The 12,027-nt window shown below is 38.3% G+C and overlaps 1 protein-coding gene across 3 annotated transcripts in view; it reads right to left on the bottom strand.

Annotated features, from left to right (window-relative positions):
* nfatc3a (nuclear factor of activated T cells 3a) overlaps nucleotides 1-12,027 on the bottom strand; it is a 175,267-nt gene that overhangs the window by 95,504 nt on the left and 67,736 nt on the right. For all 3 annotated transcript variants that reach the window (XR_013547361.1, XM_078400364.1, XM_078400362.1), the window contains exon 2: nucleotides 121-1,231. Coding sequence is in view for 2 of the 3 variants with exons in the window: in XM_078400364.1 (XP_078256490.1) it covers nucleotides 121-1,231 (1,111 nt within the window). In the remaining variant the exon portion in view is untranslated. The remainder of the gene's footprint in view (nucleotides 1-120; nucleotides 1,232-12,027) is intronic.

A 12,027-nucleotide genomic window follows, 5' to 3' on the forward strand; every position in this document is an offset into this window, starting at 1 on the left:
AAAAAATTAATCACCATTCTTACACCAAACTGCAAACATCCTTGGCTCCAATTTATTTGGTGGGCTTGGCTTTATAAAAATTCTTGAAGGCAACATGCATAAAAAAAGTACTGAACTTACCGAAAAATTGGTGTATGGCCACCAGGTTTTGGTTTGTTCCAAGTAAAATGCGAGGGAACAGAAAGAAACTGTTCGCTTGACAAATCTTTCTTTAAAGGATGTAGAGTACCAGAAAGATCATCTACTGGAGATTCAACTGAAGGTGATAAGCATCCCTGATCATCTGAAGTCAAATCTATTTTCCCTGACACAGTAGCAGCCTGATCCTGGGAGGTCTTCCTCGATTTTAAAGGTATGTCAGTCTCTGGAGGGCAACACTGAAATGGAATGAGCCCAGGACTTAGACTGGAGGCACCATGAAGAACAGTGTTATTCAGCCAGGTATCCTCTGTGATACTTCCCCTTGGAGAATGACCAGGAGACGGTGTGGGTGAATGGTGGGGTGAAAGTGAGCCTGCATAGCAGATCTCTGCACTTGAATGCCGGCGCTTTCCCCAGGGAGAAGTGGGTCTGGATGATGGTCTTGATGTTGAACGAGGGCTGAGCCAGTTTTCATCAGTAACACTAGCTCTAGGTGAATGGCAAGGCGATTGTCTAGGCGATAACGAATTTACAAAAGCATAATTTGGATGCCACAACTCATCTGTTGGACAACATCTAGGTGATCCACTAGGAGAACCGAGTGTAAATCGAGCAGCAGCTTCATTCAACTCAGAGTCTACATCATCATATACGTGAGAGAAAGATTCACAAGATGAAGCATCTGAAAACCAGCTCCTGGAAGAAATGCTGCTAGCAGGACTTGGGCTTAGCGATGCATCCCTGTAATAAGAAGGATCAAGAGGAAGGTAGAGATGGTCCCTGGATGGTCTGTCCAAATAGTCATTATCTGTGCCATTTGCATGCACTTCTTCATTAGGTCCTATTCCTTGGTGACAATTGGGAGAGATGGAGGTGATTTGAATACTAGGACACTCAAAAGGTTTTGAAGCACCTACTGGACTATACTTTGACGCTTGGACATTCGAAGCCTGCAGCCGGTGTGGCGATGAAAATATTGTAGAACTTGTCTGCGTTTCATGGTGGTGAATACCTATTGGTTGAATTAAATTTGACTGTTGGTTGCCTTCATTAAAGATGTAAAATGATGCAGAATCATCAGGCTCTGTATCTGAAAGAAAAACAGAAATAAGTTATACTTTTATTTTGCTATGTTTCTACTATCATTATAGAACTACTACAAGATTACTTGAATTTGGGGTATAAAGTTGAAATGCACTAATATCCCTCTCCCTTTTCTATTTTATCACATGTAAATGATGCAAGATATTGGGATATTGATTTGCGTATGTGTATAAGCATTGCTAAATTTACCAATGTATTTGCCATTGATTTTTGAAAATGCACGTTACAAGAAATGCATGGCCAAGAGACAGAATTAGCCTCCGAGGAAAAATCACCTGAACTCTTCTGTACCCTGACGTACAATATTATATCAGTATACATTTAACTTGACTGGTATAGACCCAAAACCACTTCAAGACTTAAAGCAATTAAATATAGGCTAGCACTTCTGCATCCATAGTACACAACTTGTCAAAGACACTGTCACCCAGGTGAGATAAAACTATTTTTTAAGCTGGTCCAATGATTCAAAGCATTTTAAAGATCCCCGAGAACAAAGAGCAGTGATGTCAATGAAGGCCACTGCACTTTGTAAGATTTTATGGTGCACAGCATGGTTTCCATGTTCAATATGAAAGCATATATTGGATTTCATCGTATTCAAAGAGCTTTGGATCTTTTACAAGAAATTGGAAAGTCCTGAAACATTCTTTGCAAATTTATCTACACAAGAAAAGATAATTCCTTTAAATTTAAATCACAGCACTTTTAAACATAGAATTGTGCTGCTGTGGAACAGCTTTAAAACTCACAATGAATGATACATTAGGATGAACATAACTACATTCAACATTGTTTCACTGCCCTTGAATTTGCAAACAATGGTGAAGTAGTGGCATTAGTTGTTGACCTTAGAAAGCTACCAAAGATCCAGTGATCTCTGTGACAAGAACATCTTTAATGAAACTTGCCACTGTCAGGTATCTCTTCAAGAAAGTCATTAATATTATCCAGTTGAATGACCAGTGAATCACAAGAATGGTCACAAAGTATTCCAGGAAAAACACATCTTTTAAACATAATACGGTGCCAAATAGAATAGACTAATTTAGGCAGAAGCTTAAATATCCAGCATTATTTTACCTTGAAATATTTCAAAATATTAAAAGGGAATATGTGCATATATAAAATTTGTATTTTAGGCTCAGATACTTTACAAAACAGTGCTTATCATTAAGGAGTCTGCAAAAACCTTACCAACCTCATGCTATATGGATTAAGAATTTAAGGTCCTTTCCATTGGGTTCCCTTGATTATGGAGTGGCCAAAAACCTCAATCTGTGAAGGAGTGTCAAAACAACTTCACAAATTATTCATTGATCTGTACAATCACAAAAATTCTGAAGTTGCTGTCAGTTTCTCAGACTGATAACAGTATGTACCAACAATTCTGGCATGAATACCATTGTGCAATCCAGGCCCACAACAACAGTAACACTACCGTATCACCATTTAATCTCTGTTTCACTAACATGATATTCAAATTTGATTTTTTTTAAAGATTCAATGAATAGTTTAGGAAGTACAAAAATATGCAAATTGTTTAGGTCTGCATGGAACCAGTTTTAGGGAATTTTCCAGAGATTGACTGAAATCTTAAAATGTTCTACTGTATTTAAATTGGTCAGTTTTCAGGTGCAAGTTTCACTTCAGTGGCAGATCCAGGGCCAGAAGTGTATGCATACAGGTCCTACGAGTAACTGACCTCTGTAGAAAGCATCATTCACCAAATAAAATGTTTGTTTAAATTTTTATGCAACATCCAATTTACCTGGATAATATCCTATGAAATGATAGCAAGAGGAATTCCGGGTTTGTAACACTGAATTAATCTTTGGGAAAAACAAAGAAAATGGACATCCATAACAAGGTGGACTAATTTTCCAAAGAATGTTAAAATAAGTGTCAAAGTTGCAATTGCTTGTGTGATATAAATGAAGATGAGAGTTGTGAAAAATGTAACCAACAGTGTTAAATATTCCACTTGCCAGGAACGGTATTGCTTTAGTATCACATATACCGAGATACCGTGAAAAATAAACCTTGTTTGCCTGCTATGCAGACAAATCACACCATGCATTGGTAATGCAAGACAAAAAAGGTAGAATATGGTTACAGTCCCAGAGAAAGTGCAGATAAAGGAATTAATCCTCAGCATACAACAGGTCCATTCTGTATCTTCTGTCCAAAGGAAGTGGAGGGTCAGGGAAGGGGAAAGAGAGAATGACCAAGGCCCGAGTGGTCCCTGATTATGTTGGCTGCTTATGTAGACAGAGGTGACATGTGTGGGGGGGTGGGTGAGAGCAAAGAGAATAGGACGGTTTGTGTGATGGACTGGGCTGTGTGAGCACACACACACAGCAATTTCTTATGGTCTTCGGCAGAGCAATTGCTGTACTAAGCTATAAAGCATCCAGATAGAAATCGGCGAGTCATTGAAGACATACTGAATTTCCTTAGCCTTCTGAGGAAGTCGACTATCTCAATAGACAATAGGTGCAGGAGTAGGCCATTCGGCCCTTCGAGTCAGCACCACCATTCAATGTGATCATGCTGATCATTCTCAATCAGTACCCCGTTCCTGCCTTCTCCCCATACCCCCTGACTCCGCTATCCTTAAGAGCTCTATCTAGCTCTCTCTTGAATGCATTCAGATAATTGGCCTCCACTGCCTTCTGAGGCAGTGAATTCCACAGATTTACAACTCTCTGACTGAGAAAGTTTTTCCTCATCTCCATTCTAAATGGCCTACCCCTTATTCTTAAGCTGTGGCCGCTGGTTCTGGACTCCCCCAACATTGGGAACATGTTTCCTGCCTTTAACATCTCCACTTCAGTACCTTGATAAAGAGAAGGGCACGTTCACCATCCTGCTGACCAGCTTCTTATTAGAAAGTACTGTAAACGTGGGGCTGGGACAATAAAGGCACTTTAGGTAGTACTGATCATTAAAATGTCAAATATAGACTGCATTATGCTAAGAGCTTCTAAGCAGTAGTCAATCTGAGCACATTTAGCCAACAGAATTGCACCATTGTTTTGTACTAATGGATTTAAAAATTAATATACTTCTCTCTGCAGCATCTAAATTGGTACCAATTTAGTACAGTTTTCATTTGCCAACTAAGTTATAACACCATATTCAATCACTTTTAAAATTAAAAATCTGAAAATCACCGTCATCTTTGCTGCACTAAACGTAGTCAGCCAACTAGCAATAAGCAGCTATTTATATTTAAGAAAAGGAAACATTGTATTGGCTAATCCTTGTGTTCTGGGTGTTATGAGATAATAATAAACAACAGGAAAGAGCTCAGATTCTGGAGATTTTTCTGTTTCAGCAGATGAGTAAAGCCATTTAGGTAACCCAATCCAAGTTCATAGGGATTCTACCAAGTTATCATGCGGAATCTGAAATTGTTGAAAATGCCCAGTCTTATGAAGAAAGGTTTTTGCCGTCCATCCTATCTATATTGCTCATACTTTAATACATGTCAATCGTATCCCCTCTTAACCTGGCGCCTCTAGTCTCTCCTCATAACTGGAATGCTCCAACATGCTAGCAAATTTCCTCTGCGCCCCCACCAACGCTATCACACCTTTCCCATGGTATGGCGACCTGAACAGCTTGCAGTACTCCAGCCGAGGTTTGATCAAGATTTTATTAAGATGGAGCATTGCCTCCATACTCTTGTATTCAACTGCCCAACTAATGAAGACTAGTATGCCTTCTTAACCACTTTTTCCCCATAGTCGCTTGGTATAAATTTTATCCAGCCTTGTGGAGTTATCCCCCTTAAGTCCAATTTATGGAGACCATGTATTTCAGCGAGAATTGTGTGTTTTGTTTTCTATTTGCCAGGGTCAGAACATTTTTTGTTGATCAAATTACAAATCCTCCCTGGTTGGCGAACAAGTTTCATATTTACTGTTGCCCACAAGTCAGAAAATACACAAAAATCCTTTGATATGGTAAGCATACACCCTCAGTATTTTAATGAATGACATGAAGAGTATACAAGACTTCTAATAAAGAACAGTTACTAAATGTGGAGAGGGGAAACTAGTTCTGCTGTTTGTAGGCATTTGTACGTACATGAGATTTTAAAATGTAATATATCATTATGGGAACAGGGTGCATGAAGAGGGGTCCATAAGAAGGGGTCGGCCTGTAAAGAATTCCAGAGATGCTGCGCAAAACACTCCATCTGCTAATGTTACAAAATATCTTGCACCAGGTTCAGGCTTTAACACAGAATGCTAAACAACATATCCTTATCTACGTGTTCTAAATTTTTATCTTAGCGCCATCTTTGAAGATCAAATGTCTCTTGCTGCACCAAAAAAAAATCAGTTTCCACATTGGGAACTTGTGACCTGAACTTGATAGTCAATTTAATTTAATATCTGCAAAGTGTTAAGTCAGAGTATGCAACTGTGTTGATACAGAACTATTGCAGACAACAAAATGACGTTTTTATCCCCTAAATGTAAGCTGTATTCAAACCATGTTTTTCTGATGGTGTTTTCTATAACAGCATATACACATAAAATCATATGATCATGACAGTAAGTGTCGGACAAAAGTGAATTGTGAGAAGTTAGTGAAAGATAATCTGTTGCTAAAGAGGCCTTCCTTTTCTTCACACATCCTTCCATCCAAAGTACTTGAAATAAAGTGTTATTTTTGGGCAATGGATTTGTTTCCATTTATTCATCCAGGAAATGTGGAGGTGAAGGCTACCATTCATGCCCAAACTAATTGTACTTAAAATGGCAAAGCAGACCAGCTTCTTCAATCCAGTTATGTGACGTAGGTTCTGCCGCGTTAGTTCGATTAAACATCCCATACTTTCAACCACACATTTCATAGTAACACAAAAGCAGCAATAAGCCACATAAACTCAAATATTCTAACCACATTACCTTCCTCCCAAACTGATATTCCTGTAGTTCATCCAAAATTACAATCATTTCTCAATCTTCCAAATTTGACAACTGAGCTTGCACAACTCATATTTCTGAAGACTCAATCTGCATAGAAAATATTCCTCACTTATGTCCTAAACTGCTAACTCATTTTACAATTATATCTGAGCAGATTAGAATGTAACAAATGTAACATTGTTATTTGAGCAATAAGCTCGAAGTACAGAATTAGCCAGAAATAAGAAATAACGAGAGGAAGCAGCCTTTTAGCATTTATCAATCCCTCTCAAATATTTTGCTCCAATGAGATCACTTCATTCTTTCAAACACCAAAGAGCACAGAACAACTCTATTCACTCTTTCCTTACAATCAAGTTCCTTTATCCCAAGACTGAATCCAAGCTAGGCTGCGCTCAAGGTTAATACAGAATTTCCTAAACACTGCAATCAAAACAATTGTCAGCACTACCTGTGGTTGCAATAAAGCACAAAACATCCTTCCTCTTGCACTAAGACTGCCTTGCAATAAAGATTACATTATCTGTCTTCTGAATTGCTTCCCAAGCCTACACATTGGTGTTTTGAACATCAGCAGATTTCATGTTTTGTATACCAACACACCCAGATCAATATTCACTGACAACTCACCCGAAAGATCTATTCTTCTGACAAAAAATGAATAACCTCGCTTCTTTTCACACTAGGTGTAGGAATGAACAGCAGATGCTGGTTTACACCGATGATAGACAAAATGCTGGAGTAACTCAGTGGGACGGGCAGCATCTCTAGGGAGAAGGAACGGGTGACGTTTCCTCAGACCACTTCTTTCACTTTTCACACTACATTCCATCCCACTTCTTGCACAAGCTGCCAATATCTTTGCAGTTTCTTTGCTTGCTTTTCTTAGCTTGCTGCTCAGATCATTCTCATAACTTTGTATCAGCAACAAATATGGATACATTCTATGCCTCCAATCAAATTATTATAAATTGCTAACTGCAAAAACAATAAAATTCTTTAATTCAGTACCATCCCAATTTACAATTTGTCATCCTTCTCATCCAACGCCCTAGAATCCTTACCTTATGAAAGAATCTTGTGTGGTACCTTATCAATTTGGAAAAAGAAAAAATGGTTTCCCCCATCTACGTTGAAAGTTACATTCTCAAAAATCTCTTTAATATTGTTAAACACAATTTCCCTTTTACAAAAAAATACTTAAGATGCTGAACATATGAAATAAAAGCAAAAATGCTGGAAATATTCAGCAGACCTTGGGATAACTGCCAGAGAAACAAAATTAACATTTCAAGTTAATGGCCATTCATCTAAAGGGTACTTAAAGCAATTTCTATTTTATTAATTTTGATAAAATTCTATTTACTCTCCTTAGCCACATTACATTTGTTACTTTCCAATCTGCTGGGACTATTCCAGAATCTAGACGCCTTGAAGGATTACTACAACTGCATGCGCTGGCTCTGTAGCCTTTTATTTTAGAACACTTAGATATCAGGTTCCCCACAGATGTTGCCTGAATCAATATTTCCTGCATAGTTTAGAAAATTAATTTTGAAAGAGTAAAAAACAATGCAAAGGAAAGCTCTGAATAAACACTGAAGCCAAACTGACGATTTCTTGAAGTTCATCATAATTAGTACCAGCAAAGAGCTTCACTTAGAAAGAAGCATTTGTTAAGGACGGCCAACAGATCCAGGAGTAAATAAATAATATTTATGGGGAATAACACAGTATTATGGGCACCAGGGCATCCAAACAAAGACCTGCAGCCTAAAGAACAAGTGGTAGGTGGAACAATCCTGGCAGATACTGCAATTTGGCGATGTCTACCATGCATGGATTCTTCATGGCTGTTAAGATCACCTACCTTTAAAACATCCAAGAAGCCACCAAAAATCAACCTGTCCAGCTGCACAACACTGCTCGCAACAATCAAAATTAACAATGATTCCTTTATCAACATGAATCTATTTGCAAATTTAAGGGGCCATCAAAGGTACACAATTGTGTATCAAAGGTACACAATGATACAATATTCATTACAGCCAACAGATCTCCAAATGTAGACATCAGTTTAAACTTATCTTGAGTTACCCATGATTGAGACTTGGACGAACAGTATGTTTGTTGCGTGAACATTGTCACCGAGATCAAAGGTCAGTTTAACCCTAAAATTTGGGCCAAGAATAACTATTATATAACCTTTATATCAAAAGAATGGATATCTTTTTCTTTAAGGAAACTATCTTTTTATCTCTTACTGGTTACTGTTACCTTAGTGACCATAGCTAGCCATGTGGATGGACCACATTTCTAGTGATATTCAATGAATATTCATAACACATTCCTCCATTTTTTTTAATAACTAATTGACCCAGGACATTCTTTGGATACATTTATTAACTTCACAAGCAACTTTAAAATATTGCAAAGAACCAAAATACTTCACTGGAGCATTACCAAGCAAACAATTGGATACTGAACCTCTTAAAGCTGATGATCAAAAACTTAGTCAAAGCATTGGCTTTAAAAGCACATTAAAAAGAGGAAGGCAAAGTTTTGAGGGGGGATTCTTGGGATTACATTTACGTTGAATTTACGGATAAGTAAAGCACAAAATTAGAGAAGCACAGATATCTGACCCTAACAAACCCTAAACTTCTCAAAAGGAAGTAGCTGCCACAAGATAGTTGATGCATTGGTTGCAATCTACTGAAATTCCCTGCATTCTGAAGATATCCCAGAGGACTGCAAAACAGCTAATGCAACACCATTACTCCAGAAAGGAGACAGAAACCAGGAAATCTTAGGCCTGTTAACCTTAACATCTATCACTGGTAAAATACTGGAATTGATTAGCAAGGAGGAAATAGCAGGGCTATTGAAAAATCCTAAAATAGTCAAACAGATTAGGTTTGATTTTGCAAAAAAGTGTTCGACAAACTTGCTTGAATTATTTGAGGATGTAATAAACAGGAAGCATAATGTGAAACAATAGATGTTACATATTTGGATTTCTTGAAGATATTTGATAATATGGCACAAAGAGCTGGAGTCACACATTGGCATGAAAAAGAAGTGAATAACCAGCAGAAAAACAAGTAAGGATAAATGGGTTATTTTCAGGTTGGCAGTGACAAGTGCGACCCAGGGATCAGTGCTGACACCTTATCATTTCCAATCTGCATTGATTTGGTTCTGAAAGTGACAAAAAATAAAACAGCCACAAATGTACATACAAAAATAGGTGGGTTAGCAAATTGTGAGGATGACACAAATGCTAGTATATGTTGAGCACATGATAAGAGGGCAATGTTGGCCTTTATTGCATGGGGTACAGAATATAATGGGAAATTTGATGCAACATAATTAGGGAATGGGGAGGCTGCATACTAGTACTGTGTTTGGGTTTGCTCTTCCTACTAAAGGAATGATGCAATCACAAAGGAGGCAATATATTAGGTTGATTCGTGGGATAAAGAGGCTAACTTAAGAAGAAATGCTAAGCAGGTTGGCCCTCAATTCATTGAAGTTTAGTAGAATGAGGGGACCTGGTCATTTTTAAACATCAAGTAACCCAGAATGCAGACACAAAAAGCTGGAGTGCATTAGGGTTAGTCTTCAGACTGAAGGGTCTCGACCCGAAACGTCACCCATTCCTTCTCTCCAGAGATGCTGCCTGTCCCGCTGAGTTACTCCAGCTTTTTGTGTCTATCTTCGGTTTAAACCAGCATCTACAGTTCCTTCTTACACAAGTAACCCAGAATCTTTAGTTCCCAGCCTTGCGCACCATGCCACATCTCTGAAATGGATGCAAAAATTTAATTTCAATTAATTAATTCATATCCAGTTGTGTTATATCTATTCAGATAGCCTTCAATTTTACCTTGTTAATATTTTCCCTTGGTATGTTGATGCATTATTATTGTTAAATGCCCTCTTCCTTCCTACCATGGTCATCCAAATTGCTACATCGCTCTGGCTTTGATCTTACTCATATGTGAACCATATCGCTCTGGCTTTGATCTTACTCATATGTGAACCATCTTACTTTCTTTATAGCTGTTGTACATAAAGATTACAACTAAGCATGTAATTTTTTTTAATGAATTTTTGTTGTTTAAATCATAGTTAAATAATAAAGTACTGTCTTTTACAGTACTTCAATGAAGTGTGCAGTACCAGGTTTAGGAATCCAGGAAGGTACAACTGGCCAATACACCAGAGTCAGCCCTGCAGCAAGAGCTGTGGGATTTATGTAAAACACTTGTTTTGAAAGGTCCATTTTATATTCCAAACTGCCCTTCTCCCATCCACTCCTTAATTCCCCAATCTCCGTTATGGCATGCAAGCTGGAAAGAGGGGCAAATCCATGATCAAATGGCAGATGGGGGTGGGTCGGCAGAAGGGGGAGATAATAAGGTCATAAATGATAAGCAGAATTGGGCCATTCGGCCCATCAAGTCTACTCAGTTATTCAATCATGGCTGATCTATCTCTCCCTCCTAACCCCATTCTCCTGCCTTCTCCCCATAAACCCTGACATTATCTATCTTTGCCTTAAAAATATCCATTGACTTGACCTCCACAGCCTTCCGTGGTAAATCGGTAACAAATTGTGAACATAGTTTGAGGAAATAAGAGACTGGATTTTGCCCAAGGGAGATAGTGTACAATAATGCTTTATTTTAAATCTGTTTTTCCTTTTCAGGTCATGTGATTAGCAGAAAGCAATTATTAATTTGCAATTGCTGTAATTAATAAACAGAAAGACCATGTGTTTAGCTCCATCATTAACCATAGTTATCAGACACAAATGGACTTAGATCCCAGCACAGTTTAGATGAGGGACCAGCTCCATATTTACCCAATACTTTTGCTAGCACCCGTGAATTGAAACTCTTGATTTACACCACTTTCAACCGTACATTAAGTTGCACATGACTTAATCAACAATCCAGAGATTATTTCCATCAAGTTAAAAGAGCTTTATTTAAATCTTCCTCTGTGGAATCCATTCCTAGTTCTGTCTCCTGTCAGTTCCAAGCTTCTCTTCACCTATGTGAAATCTATACCTCTGGCACCACATCAAGACGGTTTGTGGCTTGGAAATTGTATTTAAAATGCCTTCACAACTGCATTGAAAAACAGCAGTTATCCAAAGAGGTAATGGATTATTTCCAAGGCAAGGCAGTACATTTGAAGGTAGACACAAAATGCTGGAGTATCTCAGCGGGACAGGCAGCATCTCCGGAGAGAAGGAATGGGTGACGCTTCGAGTCGAGACACTTCTTCAGACTATTGAATTACACTTGAATTTGTATTTGAATTAGTACACTTGAATTATATGCAGTTAAACCTGACATTGTGTAAATACTTAGTGAGCTGAAACTGTGTAACTCAATGTAAATTTGAAAGTCAATGGAAAATTTGGGGAAATTGGGACGTTCCATAGATTTGATCAGGATAATTAAGCACAATGTAATGGAATTAAACTATCTATTAAAACACATTCACTTTGGTGGTCACTAGCCAATGAGCTTGGTAACATTAAAAAAAACTCTGGACTGGCAAGAGTTTTGTAGCTAATTGAGGAGACAACAATACCCATCACATCCACAAGGGGATTAAAAGATTGACCATAGGATTCAGGTGGTCTGTCATCACGCGGAGCAGTTTCTGCCTGTCCTCAGCAAAGGCCACATTCATCATGCTTCCCAGGTTGCAAGCCTGAGCAAGAATCCCAGCAGGGAACAGCCACCATCACTAGCCCTTCCCGGCCCAACAACAGCCATCACCTTCATCCTCAACGACTTCTTCATCACCCGTGGAT

Source organism: Rhinoraja longicauda, chromosome 6 (assembly GCF_053455715.1).
Source record: "Rhinoraja longicauda isolate Sanriku21f chromosome 6, sRhiLon1.1, whole genome shotgun sequence".
NCBI lineage: Eukaryota > Metazoa > Chordata > Chondrichthyes > Rajiformes > Arhynchobatidae > Rhinoraja > Rhinoraja longicauda.